Source organism: Panicum virgatum, chromosome 4K, assembly GCF_016808335.1.
Source record: "Panicum virgatum strain AP13 chromosome 4K, P.virgatum_v5, whole genome shotgun sequence".
Lineage (NCBI taxonomy): Eukaryota > Viridiplantae > Streptophyta > Magnoliopsida > Poales > Poaceae > Panicum > Panicum virgatum.
The window spans coordinates 24,042,348-24,062,282 of NC_053139.1; the positions used below are offsets into that span (position 1 = coordinate 24,042,348).

Here is a 19,935-nt window from a genome sequence, read left to right on the forward strand (position 1 = left end):
CATGGAGATGTGAATCGATCAGGTACAGAGGGCTTCTGAATGGACTACAGGTTACGTGAAGGTTCATGGCTAGCCGCTAGCTAGCTAGCTTGCTTGGACGGGACCGTTGATCTGACGAGGAACAGAGATTGCGCTATTTCGCACCCCTCCACACATGTGGTCCGGATCAGGGTTAGAGTTTGAATGCACACAACTGACTTGTGAAATAGTTGATCTTATCGATTTGGAGATAAGACATGTGAATGAGAGATAGACTGGGGCACCTAAATGATAGTAAAATGAAAGATTAGGTTATCCAAATGATGGCATCAAGATCACAGGCCCTATTTGGATACCAGGATTAGAGTCAGAGTTGGTTTTTTTGGGCTCATCCAACCCAAAAATATCCAAAAAGAGTGGGTTTGATGCATCTAACCCACCAAAAAACAATCCCCTCCAAGAGGTGCTTATTTCGATTAGAGTGGTGGGCCACATGTTTTTTCCTCCCTGGATCCAATTGTGCCCACGCGCCGCCAGCACAACCCCCCGACCCCTCCCCATCCCATGCGCCGCCAACGCCACCCCCAACCCCCTGACCCCCCATCCCGTGCGCCGCCAGCGCCCCCCAACCCCCGACGCCCCTTCGCCGCCCCCGTCGCCCCTTCGCCGCCCCCGTCGCCGACGTCCCCAGCCGGCGGCCCCCGCCGGATCTGAACCATGCATCCCCAGATCCCGCCGGCCGAGATCCGCGGCTCGCCTCCTTGCCCTCTCCGTCCACGCCTCCCGACCCTCGTCGCCCTCACCGCCCGAGCACCGCCCCTTCGGACTTCGCCACTCCGAGTGCCGGTGGCCCCTCCAAGTGCCGCCACCGTGTGCGGTCGCTGGAGCTGCCGCGATTGTGTGCCGCTGCCGCCGCGTGCGCTCGTCCGCCAGCTGCCGCTCCGAGCGCCCGCGTCGACCCCCAAGATCCGCCGCTCCGAGCACCGCCGTTCGCCGCCATCTGCGCACCGGCCACCACGCGGAGCTCCTCCGCCCCCGCGGCGCGGTCGTCCTCCCCGCGCCAGCCAGGCGGGCGCCTCCGAAGCGCCATCCCACGAAGTAGAGCTCGGCGTCGAGCGAGCTAGCGAGGCGTCGGTGACCGCGGCGCGAACCGGGAAGGCGCCGTCAAACGCCGCGACGAGCACGGTGGCGAGCGCCCTGCTCCGGCGTGAGAGAGTGAACTTTGGAAGTGAGATGGGGCGGCGTGGAAGGGAGAGAGGATCTAGGGAGGAGGGCACACAAAGCTGGCCACACTAAATCCGGCTGGAGAGAGACCAAATGATTAGAAAAGTGCAATTAATCTAAATCTAACCCTTGCATCCAAATACCTCTTTAGTCAGAGTTAGTTTTGGGTTAGTCATGAGCTAGAAACTAACTCTAACTTCTAACCAAGTTAGAGTATCCAAACAGGGCCATAATAAAAATCCAAACAAGTCTTCTAGGTTATCCAAATGATGGCAAATATCTAGAAAAAGAAACCTAAACAAGGACACACGAAGAAATTCTATCTCTACTTCTAAAAAAATGGAAGGGGACGAAACCATCCGTTCGTGGTCTCACTGTCTGAATCCAGCTATTTGCCGTGTGCTCGGTAGTTTGTCATGCGCTTTCTATCGAGCAGACGGCAAATAACCTCGAAACTTTTCTACTCTTGACATACAATATGCCGTACTCCATGTTAAAATTTGGTACATTTTTGTATTTATTTGTTATATTTAACTAATTAATTGCATTTCAAATAATTTTTTGAATTAAGTCAAATTTGAACCACGAGTGATTCAAATAATAGACTTAAATGAATGGAAAATGATATTCATGTTATTTAACATAATTTGAGGCCTTACCTATCAAATGAAAAGAAATTTTGAACATCTTGTTCAGGAAATACGATCAGGAACGTGTATTAGAACAATTTTGAACATAAGAGTGTAGAAAAGGATGCGGTTAGGTTTGGAATGAAAGTGGCGATCAAATTTAGGTTTAACTTCAATTTTTTTCTATAGCCAATAGACAATATAAATTGTTTTGCATAAAATTTTGAAAACATTTTGGAATTATTTGATAGTTTAAATGTATCAAGTGCAATTACAGATTTCATATAAATTGAATTTGATCTATAACTACATAAAATAATGGAATAATATGAGTAAAAAAATTAAATACCTATAGTTGAGTGAATTTGACAAGGTATATTCAAAGTGCACCCTAATCAGTTTAGAAGAACAAAAAATAAGAAGGAAACAAAAAAATAAAAAAAGGTTTGTTGTGTGCCAGATCAAGGCACACGGCAAAATGACCAAACTTGTCGTGTTCCCTTAATCTGGCACATGGCAAAGTAAAATTTAAATTTTGTAAACCATCTTGGATGGAGAAACTAGCAAAATGAAAATTGTAGATCTCGAAAAGTTATGAAACTTTGTAGTTGACAACTTTTTAATTTGAACTCATTTAGGGCCTCAAACAAGTAGTTTGCACTCGGTTTAGTATGATATTTGGGGAAAGAAAATGGAATATAGACACGAGTTAGTGTGTGGTGCAGTGGTAGAGAAGGTTACATGTGAGGGGGAGGTCACGAGTCCGAATCTCATCGGCCGCGTAGTGCGCAAAAAATGCCGCAACTTGCGACTTCGGCGGAGAGGGTGGGTGGTTAGCCGGTGGGGTCCTTCTCAAATTAAATCTTTTATTTTTTTATTTTTTAAAATTAATTTTCTAAAAATTTTAGCACTCGGCAAACTCTTTGCCGTGTGTCACATAAATGACACACGGTAAACAGACATCGGCAAAGCCACCTTTGTCGTGTGCCATTTATCAGGCACACGACAAAGTAGTGGAATCCCGTAGTGTTGGGGATAAGGATTACGGATACCCCAAACATAGTCCATTAAGGTCAATGAGGCTAAATAATAATAAAGTGACACAAGACAGCCAGAGCTCGGCACGACAACCAATGGGCTAGAAGGCCCAGCACGGAGGAGACGGCCCACTCCCGTTAAGGGGATGCCACCTTACCCGACGCCGACCCCCGAAGAAGGGGGCCCGACACGACCAATCTCTGCAGCCTCGCCCGACCCTCCCACAGAGGACTTCCGCCTCACCCGACCCTCACGGGAGGACTTCTGCCTCGCTCGACCCTCATGAAGCGGGATCCGCCTCGCCCGACTCCCACAGAAGGGCCCACGCGACCCGTGGACGTGGGTCTCTTGGAAATAGGGGGACTCCTCGAGTAAAAGCTGGTCACCAAGGTGGCCCCGAGAAGTCAGGGACGCAAACTGCCCTGCACTCCTGTACGGACACAGAGTTGGTTGCAGATCGGCCTGCGTGGATTCGGGCCGAGACACGGCCTTGCCACTCTGTCAGAAGTCATCGACACCAACCAAGAAACGTGCGCCACGTTAGGACAGGACACAACGCCATGCCCCACAAATGGAGGACGCGGCAGCCAGGCGGGGATCCGGCTAGTAGGCGGAAATCCCGTTTCCCACGATGATATGGAGATTATTGTGTCAGAATGAACAGACGGGATGTCTCCGACAACTTGGGTCAAAATAGGTCAACAGCCCCCCAGAAGAGTTAGCAAACAGGGGTCGGGAGTCGCCCAACCCCTGCCTCTCTGTCTCTCTTTGTAAACCCTCACCCCTTGGGTTATAGAAGGGGGGAGGCATGCCCCTCGCAGGAGACTTGGGACCCTTGCTCCCTCTCTCGCCCGTTTGTAACCCTTACCTGGCACGCCAACTGTCGGTGTTCCGGATCACCGGCTAGTGAATTTATTTATGCGTCACAGGATCAGATGGTAGTACAAGCAAAGACACAAGGTTTTATACTAGTTCGGGCGGAACGTTCCTACGTCCACTTTGAGCTCTCGTGCTCTTGTACTCAAATGTTTGCAGTAGGGGGAAAAAGCAGAGGCATGAAGGTTGGCCTGAACAGCCAAATCTTACGTCCTCATCGGAGGAGAGCTCTACAAACGAAGCCACACCAGAATCTTACAGCGTTGCATCCCCATCGAGCAGGCCTCAAATGGTGTGGGTTCCAAAGGAGACTTGAAGCCTAAAATTGGCTAAGGGGGATTTGGATGCTTAGCTTAAGTTGAAGTGAAAGTTCAAGCCAAACAAGCTAAGCTTATAACTTGGACATTTGTTACCCAAGTCCCCCATACGGTAATGGTAGCTAGATTTCAATTCAAGCATCATATAGCTCCATTGCTCTTTCTAGGTTGTTTGCATTGCATCACCTAGTGTAATATATGGTGGGTTGCTTGTGTCATAACTCTAACCCATGAGCAACCTACATGGTTTGGTAAGTGTGTAGAAAGCTACACAAGATTACCCTTCATGGTACATGGACTTCATAAGGTATGTATTTCATATGTGTACCATGAGCACAAGCTATAGAGTAAACTTCCCATCTGTGTCAAAATCAATGTGCATACATTTGCTTGATGGTTCAAACACTAAATGCACACATTTAGGGGGAGTTCATCCTATGGTTTGTAATTTTGAGACTAACATGTTTCCAAGTTTATCTTTTGTAGTCTCACGATGGAGTTAACACTCTAAGAGAATGTTTCTCACGATCAATGTGAACAAACAACTCTATAAGAGTGATTATATAAATTGTGCTTTCATGCATATTGAGCCATGCTCTATTGAACTTAAATGCTCATATCTAAGTTCATAGGCTATGTGCTCATACATTTGCTTAACCTTGGTGTACCAAGTGCTCTTCTTTCCAAGACTTTCATTTGGTTTTCAACTTCAATTGGTACCATATGCAAGTCACCTAAAAATTGGTACATGCAAGGTAAACAAATTAATCCCCCGGAGGTATGCAATGTTCTAAATTCATTCAATTGGTATCATTGTCAATTCTTTATATTTTTTAGAGCTACCTCCGTGCATGATATGATCTAAGCTCTCTAGTTACAACATCTAGTTGTGCACTTGTTTTTCACATTATCTTTTTGTACACATACTTAAGGAGAGCTTAGCTCATGTCATGCTAGTTTCGTGATTTTGTGATCCACCATAGTGAAAATTTTCAATTGGTATCTTCATTGATATCATACAATTGGATCATGAGTCATGGAACTAACTCCCTAGGCTAGTAATCTTCTCTTGAGCTATATTGTTTTGCAAGACCTTTTAGGTGATTTGATTCCAAAGGGGGAGAAATGTGGATCAAAGCAAGGTATTTTCTCAAGGAGAAGAAGCATATCCCAAAGGGAGAGAAATACCTAAGTGAATCAAGTCATGAGGGAAAAGTAACAAGATAGGGGGAGGAACAAAGGGGGAAATCATGGTTTTAGGGGGAGGCCAAGCCATCATTTGATGATGGGGGAGATTGTAACAAACATGGCACAATGATGGTAAGCATCCAAGCAAGTGTAAGTGATCTCAATTGGTATCAGATGGTTAAATTTGTCAATTCTTGCAAATTTTATGCTTGCTTTGATTGTGTTGTCATCAATCACCAAAAAGGGGGAGATTGTAACGAACATGGCACCATTTATGCCATTTCGAGTGATTTTGGTGATCAAATGACAACGCAATCAATGAGACTAATGGTTTTGTTAACAGAACATTTATAGATCCCATGGATGAAGTAAAAAGGCCATGCCAAGCAAAACACGAAGAAAGAACTCAAAGAAACGCTGAATTGGACGAGTTCTACCGAAACCAGTAGCACTGGAAGAACCGATGCCCCTAGCATCGGTGCATCCGACGGTTGTCGGAAGATCCGACGCCCTATTGGGAAGCACAAGTCTGTGCGCCTCTGGACATCAAGTGAAGCAACAAGTGAAGCACCGGATGAACCGATGGTGTCAAGAGAGGCATCGGTGCATTGGACGTACTGTGTTCCAGAGACGATGCAAGTTGCGCAAGAGCCAAGTCTTCAGCACCGGTTGAACCGGTGAAGCATCGGTGCAAACCATCGGTGTAATGACGTCAGTAGAAGAGAAGAGGGACAACGGCTAGTTGAGTGCTGTGAGTGACCGGTTTAACCGACGGCTAAGCATCGGTTCAACCGGTGGTCACTGTGTCAGCTGTCAGGAGTTCAACAGCTACTTCGGATCTTAGAGTGACCGGATGAACCGACGCTACCCCAGCCAGAGGCATCGGTTCATCCGATGATACGCAGATTTCTGCTGACCGTTGAAGCAACGGCTACAAGACTTGGTAGCCTATATATACGCCTTACCCCGGCCATTTTGAGTATGCTGGAGTTCAAGGAAGTCACATAGACACCCAAGAACCACTCCAAGCCATCCAAGAGCTTAGTGTTCATATCCTTAGACCTTAGCACACTTTGAGAGTGTTGTGTAAAGGAATAGCTCTTAGTGAGTGAGATTGCAAGGCTTTGAGCCCTTGTACTGTGGTTCTCTAGTGAACCAAAAGAAAAGCTTGGTGCGCCATCCCCTTGGAGCTGTGAAGATCGCCGGCAACGTCATCGACCCTCCGACTTGGTGTGGAGCGGCGACGACACTTTGTGCGGGGGACGTGGAGGCCCCCATCCTTTATGGAGAAGCTCCTTTGTAGAACCCGGGGCCAAGGTGATCGTGATTGTGTTCACGGAAGAGACTTGGTGGCCGAGTAGCAATACTCTTAGTGAGTGCTACAACAACGTGGATGTAGGTGTGTCTTTGTGGCTAACCGAACCACGGGATAAACACCCGCGTCAAGAGTTTGCTATCTCCTATCCCGCTCATTAAGCTTCCGCATTTCATACTAGCAATTTGTATGCCTTTACATTCATAGAGTAGTTTCTTGATAGGAAAGACTATAGGTTGCTAAGCTCTTTTGGGATAGGGGTTTCACACTAGAACAACCATAGTTGCACATCTAGATAGCTTGTTTTAGTTTAAGTTTTGTGCAAACTAGTTGGAGCCATAGGTCTAAGTTTTTTAGAGTGCCTAATTCACCCCCTCCCCCTCTTAGGCTAGAGCACCCGATCCTTTTCAGGCTATACTCATCTGCTTGTCGCCGTAGACAAGTTTACCAAATGGATCGACGCAAAGCCAATCACGTCGCTTAAATCAGCGTAGGCTGCCGCTTTCTTTCAAGACATTGTCCACCGCTTTGGAGTCCCGAACTCCATCATCACGGATAACGGGATAAACTTCATAGGAAAACATTTCCTTGAATTTTGTGACGATCATCACATCCGTGTCGACTGGGCAGCGGTCGTGCTTCCGCGCACAAACAGAGAAGTCGAACGCGCGAATGGCATGGTCTTGCAAGGACTCAAGCCAAAAATCTACAACAAGCTCAAGAAATTCACCAGACGCTGGGTCGCGGAGCTCCCAGCTGTCCTATGGAGCCTGAGAACTACCCCGAGCCGGGCGACTGTGTTCATGCCATTCTTTATGGTTTACGGCTCGGAGGCCGTTTTACCTACCGACCTGGAGTACTGTTCTCCATGGGTGAAGGACTACAGTGAGTAGGGGTCGGACACCGCCATGGAGGATGCTCTGGACCAGCTTGATGAAGCACGCGACATCGCCCTACTACGATCGGCAAAATACCAGCATGCGCTGCGTCGTTACCATCACCGCCGCGTCGTTACCATCACCGCCGCGTCAGGGGACATTCTTTCAACGTCGGAGACTTGGTGCTCCGGCGAGTCCAGAGCACGAAGGACTGCCACAAGTTGTCACCACCATGGGAAGGCCCCTACATCATGGCGGAAGTACTTCGCCCTGGCACGTACAAGCTACAGACTGCCGATGGCCAAATTTTCACGAACGCTTGGAACATCGAACAGCTACGTCGTTTTTATCCTTAGCTTCATCTAATGTACAAGCCTGTCATAGTTAATGAAATAAAGCTTTTCCCCAAAAACACTCTTTTCCTTTCTGTTTTCCTTTCTTCTCTGATTTGCTCCGAACCCTTGCCTAAACGCGGGTCAGAAGCCGCTTGGGGACTGCTAGGGATGGTCCCCCTCAGGGGTCGGGCATGCCGAGCCCGCCGACCCTAGAACGATCCCTAACTACCATTCAAATTGCGAAAGCGCCAACACCTCGGTGATCGCGGCACTAGGTCGCGGCTAAAGGTTTCTTGTTCTAACAGTCGCCAACGCGCGTTCACCTCTCAGATATTTAAAAAACAAAAGCAAAAACCTTCCTCGAACAAAAAACAGAATAACTTTCGAGCAAATGCCACAAAACAAAATATAATCCAACCCCAAATGTTTCGAATAATCTTCTTCACCGTCGTCGTCCAGCACCTTGTCCGTTAGGGTTCGGGCGAACGGAGCGGCCTCCTCTTCAATGGCATCAAGCTTAGCATCAGTGTAGTCAGCCATGTACCCCTTGCTCAACTCGGCCAAGTCGATATTGAGGTAGTGGCTGCGCGCGACGGCGAAGGCACGATGCACTCCATTGAACAGTGCGTCCCTCGCCGCTTGCCGCGCAGACTCGGCCTCCTCCCGTGCGGACTCGACCTCTTGACGTGCGGCCTGGGCCTCCTTCCGAACGCCATCTACGCTGTTGATAAGTTGCGCGGCCTCCTGCCCCGGCTCTCCGGCTGCATCCATGCCAAGATCATCCAGCACAAGCCCCACCGCAAGGCGAAGGTTATCGGAGCCGGTAATCTGGCTCTCGAGCGCCTCTTTCATCTCCATCCACTTCGACTCCGCCTCTTGGCGCAGAGACTTTGCAGCTGCTAAAGAAACAGGTTTCGCCTCATCAAACGATCCATTGAAGGGACAAAGAAGAATCACACGACAAGGACACTTACCAGCTGCCTCGTTCTGGAGTCGCACAACGGTGGTCTCCAACCTCTGCTGTGTAGCACGATGGCTGGCGACATCGACGGCTAACGAGGCCACTGTCGCCTCCGCTTCATTCTTCTGGCCCTCAATCCGGACAAGCTCTTGGCGCAGGTCATCAGACTCATTGCAGGCGTCTGAGAAAAACAGCCAGATTGGCATCATGACAAAATAAACAAGCAAATCAAACAACAAAAGGGGTCAAAAAGTACTCTGCAAACTGGAGAGTGCGGTCCTCCCCCGCTCCGACGCCTCCTCCGCGGCCGATAACGCGGTGGCGCATTCCTGGATCGCCGAGTCACGCCCTTGGACGGCGGCGTCACATCCCTGGATCGCAATGTCGCGCTCCTGGATGGCGGCGTCACGTCCTTGGATTGCAACATCGCGCTCTTGGATAGCCGCATCGTGCTCCTGCACCGCGACTTCACGTTCCCACTCGGTCGCCTGATGTTCGTCGCGCAGCTCGTCGCACTCCTTTCGAAGCTGCTCGAGCTCTGCGACGACAATGGCCGACTAGGCGTATGCATCGTTGAGAGTTTGGTTGGTGTTACGGAGATCTGCCGCTCTGTCCTGACGCTTATCCTCTAGGGCCCGACGGGTTGAGGCCAACTCCTCATCCATGCCCTGGCGCACCTCCGCGAACGCTTGATCTTGCGCCCGCAGAGCCTGACACTCCTCCCGAAGCTCCATCTCCTGAGATACGTTGACAAGCGCGAAGGAGGAAGGGGATTAAAAACGAGTCGACAACACCGTTGGGAATTGAGCTGGGCACCAAGAGACTCACCACGAACGACGGACCAACGAAGGCGTGCATCACTGTCGCCACGTCCATCGCTACTCTGCGAAGCCACCCGAATTCGAACTCCCTCCGCTTGACGTTTTGCGTGCAAGCGGCAAGCTCCGAACTTACGCCTCCTTGTGCCGTAACTTCAGCCGCAAGAAGGCCGAGGGCCTCCACGCTGCTTAATTTGGACGGACCGAATCCTGCCGTCGCCTTCGCGCCCCTCGAAGACCGGGTGGCCGTGCCGATCTTGGGATCGGGTGGTGGAGCAGCAGCATCTGATGTAGGCAAAGGGCTGATCACGGGGTCAGATGACAAAATGCCGGCATCAACCAACGAGGAACGATCTGTCTCAGGGATGGGTTGGGCGTTGGCGGTATCTGTCGTTGCGGTTTCAGCGGTGGACGGACCTCTCTCCTCTCTAGTCGCCCCGACCTCCATATTTGGAGGGGGGACCTCTGCGTTAGAGGGCAGGGCCTCTGTTAGCGGCTCGGCATTTTGGTCCTCAGGTGAATCGAGCACAATCACGCTCGACGGAGGCGGAGAGGCGGGACGCTCCTCGTTTACAGGCTCAGTAGGTGGTGGTAGGGCTGGAAAAATAGCTCGTGGCTCGTAGCTCGGCTCGGGCTCGGAACGGCTCGGCTCGGCTCGGAGCAGCTCGCGAGCCTCAAACGAGCCGAGCCGAGCCAGATTTTTTGGCTCGCAAAAATAGCGAGCCGAGCCGAGCCGGCTCGTTCAGGCTCGCGAGCTCGACCCAATACAGTTTAAGAATAATTTCACGATAATTGATGAATTAATTCTTCATCATTAGTGGTATAAATTAATATTTGATGAATTAATTTTTCATCATTAGTGGTATAAATTAATATTTATACACATAACATAGCAATTTGTATGTACATAAGAAATATATGCCACATAATTATTGTTATCATTAAAAAAAAGTAAATTAATTTATTTTGAGTTTAGTTCACATTGTTTAGTGTGGCTCGCGAGCCGGCTCGAGCCGGCTCGCGAGCCTCCACCGAGCCGAGCCGAGCCTGATTTTCTGGCTCGCAAAAATAGCGAGCCGAGCCGAGCTCGGCTCGTTCACTTGCCGAGCCGAACCGAGCCGAGCCGAGCTCAGCTCCGCTCGGCTCGTTTCCAGCCCTAGGTGGTGTGATGTCCCGCCCGGCATCAGGCCTGGGGAAACCGCTCCTCACCCCACCGGATCCTATCAGGGTTATGGCTGGGCCCGCCATCCGCTGCTATTGACGGTGCTTAAGTGCCATTTTTAACCGTCAACTATACTCAATAATAAAGGAAAACTACATGTCTTACTCACATATTTGTATCACTAACCTTGCTCCACAGTTATTTTCGAGTTTTGTACATTTCAGATGAGCAAGAGCGGAATAAGATGAAAACTCGCAGCAGACGCCACATAACTACGCAGAATATCGCATCCGGCGTCACACCCTTACAAAGAGGGCCAACATGTCAGAGGAAACGGGGCCTCCACGCAAGATACACTAGAGGATAAGGATAAGATCCAACGAATCAAACACCCAGCAAAGGATCAGCACGAACGGCTGACAGGTGGGGTCGGCCAACCCCTAGGGTCGGCCGAACCTGGCCTGCAACGCGTCCAAGTGCATCTCGAGGAGGAGTCACGGCCAAGGCACCTGATCACCTTCCATATATGCGTTGGCGGGAAACCGACCTCCAAGTAGTATAGATAGGGCCTCTCTCCCCCTCCTCCCTCTCAACACACACACACAGACACTTCATTCCATTCTCTCCAAGAAGGCTCTCCTCTCTCTTGCTCTCTTAGCTAGGTAGTGGAGCTAGGCTAGTTCTCTTTAGTGAGCAAGTCGTCCTCGAGGTCGTTGAGCAATCCTCGGCTCCTGGTATGGCTTTGTATCCAGCTTGTCAGACTTCTATTCATAATATAGAGTTCTGCCATGGTTGCTTTACTATCTTGATAGTTTATTAATCCATGCTTAGATCGTTCATAAGTTATGCTACGGTCTTGGTTAGGCCAGATGATCCGGGTACGGATAGAGGTTCGTTGTGCTTTCGGGCTTGCTCTAGTGTTTTACTCGTTCATCCGAAGGGTGGGAAACCTGGGGGCACTAGAGTAGTGACTTCATACACGAGCGTGGTGCTCGGGTATGCGGGATCCTTCGGATATGACCGTGCTCCACGGGGTGACTGGGGTAGACGGCAGGTGGTGACAGCCATGTTCGTCCAGCATAACAGCGGTGTTGTGTTTAGCGTACTCCCCGACATTCGGGTTCGGTGTAGGAGGTCATGCAAAGAGGTAACAGAACTGGACGTTCTCCAGTGCGGGACCTTCTCCCCGCTATCCCATTTTCCTGGCACCTGCAGTCCTAACCATGATCTAACATGACCCCAGCTTTGGATAGAAGAACTAGGACACCTAACCTAGCCTAAGCTCCAGCTGACTTGATGTAGGATAGAGTAGTTTCTTGTTTTATAGTTTCTCTCATTTATTCCTTCCTCTTGGAGTGTGAATGTGTTCTGTGTCACATTACACTTGCTTATTCTTTATTTGTACTTACCCTTGTTAGAGCATTGCCTATTGCTTGAGGCACAAATGTCATGGTTAATGTTGAGTACAATACCTTTGCCGCTGCCGTCCTTTGGGACACAAATAAATGACGATACCCTTACTCTCCGGGTGAAATGCTACAACGGTATATTCGTGCACTTGCGGATCCATCTGTAACCGTATTGATTATACCACGAGAGTGGCACCCCTTGGGTGCAGTTGCTAGGATGGGTTTGGTGCCCTCATTTCTAGTGATTGCACTAAGGACCGCCAATAGGCATTTCTGGTGCCATTGCTGGGAATTAACCATTTCTAGTGATTGTGCTAAGAAATGTCAACAAGTATTTCTGGCGCCGTTGCGGGGGACGGCATGTGAACAAAGATATTGTACTGATATTAACTTAGACCTTGTACTCAGGATATAGTCTTTACTCTTTTAGGCTCATGTCACTTCATGTCTTCTTTTATTTTTGATTTGAAAGAAGACAGGGGTAGTGTATGACCGGTTCCTCCCTGCCGAAAAACTACACAGACAATCCAGAGAGGCTCGTGAGAAGGGCACGACCTCGCGTCGTTCCTCCTCTCGCTATCCTCCCGGCACAGGAACCCATTTTGGAAGCAGCACTCATTCTTGAGGCTATGGCTGAAAAGACTCTCCGCGAGTTCTCCGTCCCCTCCACCAACAATGTGGCCACGGCCCCAACATCAATGTCGGGGATGTGAACTTCGAGCTCAAATCAAGCCTCATCAATATGGTGCAGGCTAGCCCATTCTGTGGCAAGCCAAATGAGGACACAAATGCACATTTGTAGAATTTTCTGGAGCTCTGTGACACCGTTGTCATACGGGGTGTCGCCGCCGACGTTGTCAAGCTTCGCCTGTTTCCCTTTCCCCTGCTGGGGAAGGCAAAATAGTGGTTTTACAAAGAAAATGACATCGACACCTGGGCCAAATGCTCCAAGGCATTCCTCGCAAAATTCTTCCCGCTGGGCAAAACAAATGCCCTGCGCGGGAGAATTTCAAGCTTCTAGCAGACAGGGATGGAATCCATCCTAGAAGCTTGGGAGAGGCTGCAAGAATACATCCTGGCCTGCCCTCATCACGGCATAGATGAGTGGCTCGTCCTGCAAAGCTTCTACAACGGGATCACAATGACATCTCGAGCGAATATTGATGCCGCTGCTGGAGGAGCCTTCCTCGACCTGACCATAGCCAAATCAAAAGCATTGGTCGAGAAGATGGTCTCCAATCAGGGGTGGAGCGATGAACGACTCCAACCCCGCACCAAGGGCATGCATACCGTCAAGGAGACGGATATGATTGCCGCAAAGCTGGACCTCCTAATCAAGAAGATGGAGGAAGGGAGCAAACAACCGATCCATGCTCCCGTTTACACCATGGGTTCGCACTTCACGTGCGAAGTCTGTGGTAAGGATGGACATTCGAGGAATGACTGCTCCGAAACCCATGAAGACTGCGCCTACCTCAACAACAACAACAACGGGTACCGTCCACAACAAGGAGGCCAGGGGTGGAACCAGCCACGTCCACCTTTTCAGGGAGGTAATAACTACAATCCTTCTTATAATTCGAATTTCAATTCAAACCAACCTCCCTTGAGAGAACTTGTTCTTGGCCAAGTTAAAATCAACGAAAATATAAATAAAAACTTTTGGCCAATGACAAATCCCTGGAAAGTTTAAATGTCAAGCTTGAAGCTTTATCTTCAACTCTTAAAAACCAGTTAAGTTTTAACAAAATGATCGAAACCCAGCTTGCACAAATTGCTGCTTCGTTACCTGCTGTTGAGAGCTGGAAGATCCCGGGGCAACCCGAGTCTCCCGTTGAAAATGTCAGCATGGTGTCTACCGGACGGGGTAACTCGTCCCGGAGGCTACCACGCAATAACCATGCAGGTAGGTACTATCCCCCAAGGAACGACGTTTGGGATGGCATGGTGGCAGCGGTGCAAGGGGATCCAGGGGTCCCCATGATCAGCTGCTCGATCTACATCAAACACTTTGAGCGATGCCTATGCGATCTGGGGGCAAGCGTGAATATAATGCCCAAGGTAATATATGAAGCACTTGAATATCCTGCTCTTTCCCCAACAACTATGCTGGTACAGCTTGCAGATTCAACCATTCGGTATCCCGAAGGGATAGCCGAACACGTTTTCGTACGAGTACAAGACTCCTTCGTCCTTGCCAACTTTGTGGTAATAGATATGGAGGGCGACCTCGGAGTCGACCTCGTACTTGGGCGACCTTTTCTAAGGTCTGCCAAGGCAAGGATCGATGTCGGAAAGGGAGAAATCCGTTTCTGTGTCGGAAGGGAGGATTTGTTTTTCAGGTTCAAGAAGATGGAAGAGCAGTGCTTCATGATCCAACAAGATAGTGAAAGGCAAGCACTCTGGGGTGCACTAGAACCCCAGCCAGAACAACGACCCTCCGCACCTAAAAGAAAGAAGAAGGAAAAGGTGTGGCGGAAGGTCGAGAGTTCGGCCTCGTCCAGTTCTCCAGGACAAGCCGACGAATGGTAAGAACGATGGAGAAAAGTCATTCACATCGGAGTTTAAACGACGAGCCCTTGCCAAAGGTAATTTGGTATTTATCTCATATTTGCTTTCTCCGCTTTTCAACATTTTTTGCACCTTATTTGTTTTTCTCCACTGCATGTTTGAAATTTTCAAAATTGTTTTCTGCATGCTGGAATTTTCTCTAGCACTTTTTCCTTTTTACAAAAATACCAAAAATATTTTCTGAGTTTTTAAATCCTTTGGGAAAAATAAATTTGAACATCTTTTCGAGCAAACTTTGGCCGTGCACCAAATTTTCAAAATATTTGACCGTTGAAGAGATGCCTGGCCAAAGGGGAGACCCAGCGGGCCCACCATGGGGCCGGCCGACCCCACAGTTTGGCCGCCCCTAGGTGACCGTTGGGCGGGCCCCACCTTCTCCAACGGCTCCATAGCCGTTGTGGCCGGCCTCTTCCATAGTGCACGTGCCATCTTCCCTTTAAATAGAGGCCGAGAGAGGAGTGATGAGCTCTCATGCTCACTCTCTCCAGTCTCACTCCCTCTCACACATTTTTGCTCGGGTTTTCTTTGGATTTTGACTCAAGTTTGATTGCAAGAACACACACTCTCTCATTTCTTTGCTGCAAGATTGATCACATATTTGGAGGAACAACTTTCGGGTAAGAGTTTCATTTTCATTTCACTAACGTAACCCGAATCGAGTTGTTCTTGTTCGTTCTTGTTGCAAGCATGAGAGGTGCAGGACAAAAAATTTCCAGAGCTCTCAAGATGATGACGAGGTTGGGCTCGTCCCATTCACAGGGCGAGTTGAGCTCTCATCATTCCCCCGAACCTGCACCAACACCAACCACGATGGACTATGAGCAAGACGAACAAGAAGAACTGTTCGAGGAGCAAGTTGCAGAATCGCAAGCCGAGGACATGGAGATAGATGAAGACGATGCACCATACCTCGACTTGCAAGATGACCTCGAGCGTCAAGCCTATGCCATGATCAAGAATCGAAGCTTTGGCCATACCAGAGCCTTCGATCCGGACCTTCTCGAAAAAAACAGGTATGGACGTTGACTTCGCTCGTGTTTGGCATGCGGTTGGATGGGATGGTTTTGTGCCCGTTAAGGAGAATGGTTCTCGTCTCCTCACCATCCAGTTTCTTTGCACTCTTTGGGAGGTGGACGATGGTGTTTATTTCCGACTTTTTGGAGTTGAACGCTATTTTTATTGGAGAAATTTCAGTCACCTCCTTGGTTTTGGTACGGGCTTGCCAGTTTCCCTTGCAAAAGCTTGCCGCGGTTTTGATCGACATGAGTTTTGGGGTTTGATTTCGGGTCAAGTTGTTCATGGCAAATTTGCACCTCGGTGCAATGATATTCAAAACCCGACTCTTCGTTTGATGCACAAGTGAGTGGCTATCACTCTCTTTCCAAGAGATGATCCACGACCAGTGCGCAATGATGAATTGATGATATTATACGCCATGGTTAACAATATCCGAATCTCCCCCGCACAAGCAATGGTTGAGCAATGTCTCACAAATTTTCGGATGACGTGTCCTATTGAATGCACTTCTTTGGTTACCCGCATCGCATCAAACATGGGAATCTTAGACGGGAACCCCGTTCCTTTCATTGAGGAGCCCCGTGTTATGATCGATGAGGCATACTTGGTTCAAGGCCACACACTCAAGAAAGGCCCGGATGACTCCTTGATTTTCTTTTCGCTTGGTTATGCAAATGAAATCCCGTTGCCAAATGCGGGGTATCATTTGTATAACTGCCGTTCGCTAACCATCCCTCTTGTTCCACAAGAGGAGAGCCGCCGGCATAGTATTTCTAGTCTTCCTGACAGGGTTACAAGAAGCAAGGCCAGAAGGGAGAAATTCATGCAGCAGCAACCTCAACCGCAACCACAACAATATGAGGCTGGAGGTTCGTCATGGCAGAGTGCCAGCTCCACCGAGTGGGCACAACAGGCCTCAGGGCACTGGTCCACCAGTTCCAGCTCCAGCGGACCCCCACGACGTACAGCTTCGTCCAGAAGTGTCGCCACTTTGACTCGGCAGATGGGCGAGCTGAACGTGCACACCACTAACATCGATGAGTCACTGGGCCAGCACATCGAGTCAACATAGAACTTGCAGTGATACACAGGTGAGAGGATCCGCAACCTGGAGTAGCAACAGCAGCAATCCCAGGAGGAGTGGAGGGCCTACTACCGTTGGGCTGGGTTTAATCCCAACTAGCAGTAGTGAGCCTGAAGCTAGCTTGGGGGAGGACCCCCATGAGAGGTACCTTGTATCAAACTCTATCTTTACCGCTTTCCAAAACCTTGCGTGAAACCAAACAAAAATTTGTAAAATTCTAAAAATCCATAAAAATATGCATAACTAAAATCAAATAAAAAATGACAAAACCTTTAAAAACTCAAAAATATTTACTTGCTTTCCAGTATGTGTAGTAAGCATGTGTAGTTTTTTCTTGTTGAGATGATGAATAGTTGCTCTGTTAGTTCCTTTCATATGCTTAGTTACAACCTTGTGCTCTCACTAAGTTCTGAGTTTGGTGGCTAGATGTTCAAACTTTAAGCTTGAAACTTGTGAGTAGCGAAAAGTAGAATTCGAATCTAGGTTGTTGTGGGTTATGATATGGCTGAAAAGAGATGCTATGATCTTCTCCTACGTGATGCTTGATATCCGGAGTATTTCTTTTCAAAAATACAAAAATAGAATAAAGTTCCTCGGTGATATGCAATTCCTATCCAGAGCCATATGAGTTACAAGTTTGAAAAGCCTTTTCTACATATGCAACTTGTCTTCTCATTGAGCTTTGTCAAATTGTTGTGACCCTTTGTGAGAATCACTTCATACGCCCATGATCAAGATCACGTACACGTCCACTCACATGCTATACTTCTACACCTGGAAGATAGCAAGTACATCCCCTATTCATCCACAAATAAAACTCCATGTTGTACCATGTTTATCTCTCTCCAAAGTTATCATCATAATGTATGGACTACACAAAAAAAAGATGCATACCCAAAGAAAGTATGCCACATGCCCACAAGGCATGTCAAAAAAAAAGAAAGAGAGAAAAGATGCATACCCAAAGAAGGTGTGCCACACACCCACAAGGTGTGTCAAAAAAAAGGGAGAAAAAGAAAATATAGCCCATACCAAAAATATTACAAGGGAGAGAGAAATCATATAAACGAGTTTCATCCACCATCCACCAAAAAAAAATATCCACACACTTGCACATCTTGATCAAGGCTTATGACTTGTTTCTCCTTTGGATCCGGTCTTTGACTTAGCAAAATATGAGAAGCAAGTTTGCCATTATATCCTCCATACCTACAGATCCACTAAAAAGAGCCATTAGAAGTAGGATGGAAAAACAAAGGCACATAAAAAGGCCTTGGTGAGGAATGATACACATTTGAGCGATCCGGGAGATCACCCGAGGAACTACAATATTTCTTTTCAAAAACTTTATAAAACCTCCGGATTGATGGTTGAACAAAGGAGTGGTAAGTGGTACTCTACAAGCCATTCTGACCCTCAACCGCCAAAGATGAGGATGATGCTATAAGCCCCACAGGAGTAAGGTAAAAGGTGCGAACAAGGCCAACTTATTCAGAATAAAGGTAAGAACACTCGGTTGTGCCTTGGGCATAAGTCAGGAATGCGACATTGTAGCAACACCTGTTCAACAACCTAAGTCTAAAACTTTGCTCGGGACGAGCAAAGGGCTAGCTTGGGGGAGTTGTTGATGGTGCTTAAGTGCCATTTTTACCCGTCAACTATACTCAATAATAAAGAAAAACTACATGCCTTACTCACATATTTGTATCACTAACCTCGCTCCACAGTTGTTTTCGAGTTTTGTACATTTCAGATGAGTAAGAGTGGAATAAGACGAAAACACGCAGCAGACGCCACATAACTACGCAGAATATCGCATCCGGCGTCACACCCTTACAAAGAGGGCCCACATGTCAGAGGAAACGGGGCCTCCACGCAAGATGCACTAGAGGATAAGGATAAGATCCAACGAATCAACCACCCAGCAAAGGATCAGCACGAACGGCTGATAGGTGGGGTCGGCCGACCCCTATGGTCGGCTGAACTTGGCCTGCAACGCGTCCAGGTTCATCTCGAGGAGAAGTCACGGCCAAGGCACCTGATCACCTTCCATTTATGCGTTGGCGGGAAACCGACCTCCAAGTAGTATAAATAGGGCCTCTCTCCCCCCTCTCAACACACACACACTTCATTCCATTCTCTCCAAGAAGGCTCTCCTCTCTCTTGCTCTCTTAGCTAGGTAGTGGAGCTAGGCTAGTTCTCTTTAGTGAGCAAGTCGTCCTCGGGGTCGCTGAGCAATTCTCGGCTCCTGGTATGGCTTTGTATCCAACTTGTCAGACTTCTATTCATAATATAGAGTTCTGCCATGGTTGCTTTACTATCTTGATAGTTTATCAATCCATGCTTAGATCGTTCATAAGTTATGCTACGGTACGGGTATGGATAGAGGTTTGTTGTGCTTTCGGGCTTGCTCTAGTGTTTTACTCGTCCATCCGAAGGGTGGGAGACCTGGGGGCACTAGAGTAATGACTTCATACACGAGCGTGGTGCTCGGTATGTGGGATCCTTCGGATATGACCGTGCTCCACTGTGTGATTGGGGTAGACGGCTGGTGGTGACAGCCCTGTCCGTCCGGTGTAACAGCGGTGTTGCGTTTAGCGTACTCCCCGACGTTCGGGTTCGGTGTAGGAGTTCATGCAAAGAGGTAACGGAACTGAATGTTCTCCAGTGCAGGACCTTCTCCCCGCTATCCCATTTTCCTTGCACCTGAAGTCCTAACCATGATCTAACATGACCCCAGCTTTGGATAGAAGCACTAGGACACCTAACCTAGCCTAAGCTCCAGCTAACTTGACGTAGGATAGAGTAGTTCCTTATTTTATAGTTTCTCTCCTTTATTCCTTGCTCTTGGAGTGTGGATGTGTGCTATGTCACATTACCCTTACATATTATTTATTTGTACTTACCCCTGTTATAGAATTGCCTATTACTTGAGGCACAATGTCATGGTTAATGTTGAGTACAATACCTTTGCCGCTGCCGTCCTTTGGGATACAAATAAATGATGATACCCTTACTCTCCTGGTGAAATGCTACAACGGTATATTCGTGTGCTTGCGGATCCATCTGTAATCGTATTGATTATAACATGAGAGTGGCACCCCTTGGGTGCAGCTGCTAGGATGGGTTCGGCG

The 19,935-nt window shown here is 48.4% G+C and overlaps 1 protein-coding gene and 1 non-coding gene across 2 annotated transcripts; both read right to left on the reverse strand.

Moving 5' to 3' along the window:
- Positions 1 to 7,753: 7,753 nt before the first annotated feature.
- Positions 7,754 to 9,616, reverse strand: LOC120702029. Its single transcript, XM_039985806.1, has 5 exons — positions 9,569 to 9,616; positions 9,418 to 9,477; positions 9,006 to 9,297; positions 8,242 to 8,921; positions 7,754 to 7,819 (listed from the first exon to the last, which is right to left on the reverse strand). Exons 1-5 carry the CDS (start codon positions 9,614 to 9,616, stop codon positions 7,754 to 7,756), a joined length of 1,146 nt encoding a protein of 381 aa, XP_039841740.1.
- A 3,507-nt stretch (positions 9,617 to 13,123) lies between these two features.
- On the reverse strand, positions 13,124 to 13,227 carry LOC120705371. The gene has a single exon (XR_005687952.1). It is a non-coding gene; the product is annotated as a small nucleolar RNA R71 (small nucleolar RNA).
- Positions 13,228 to 19,935: the final 6,708 nt, after the last annotated feature.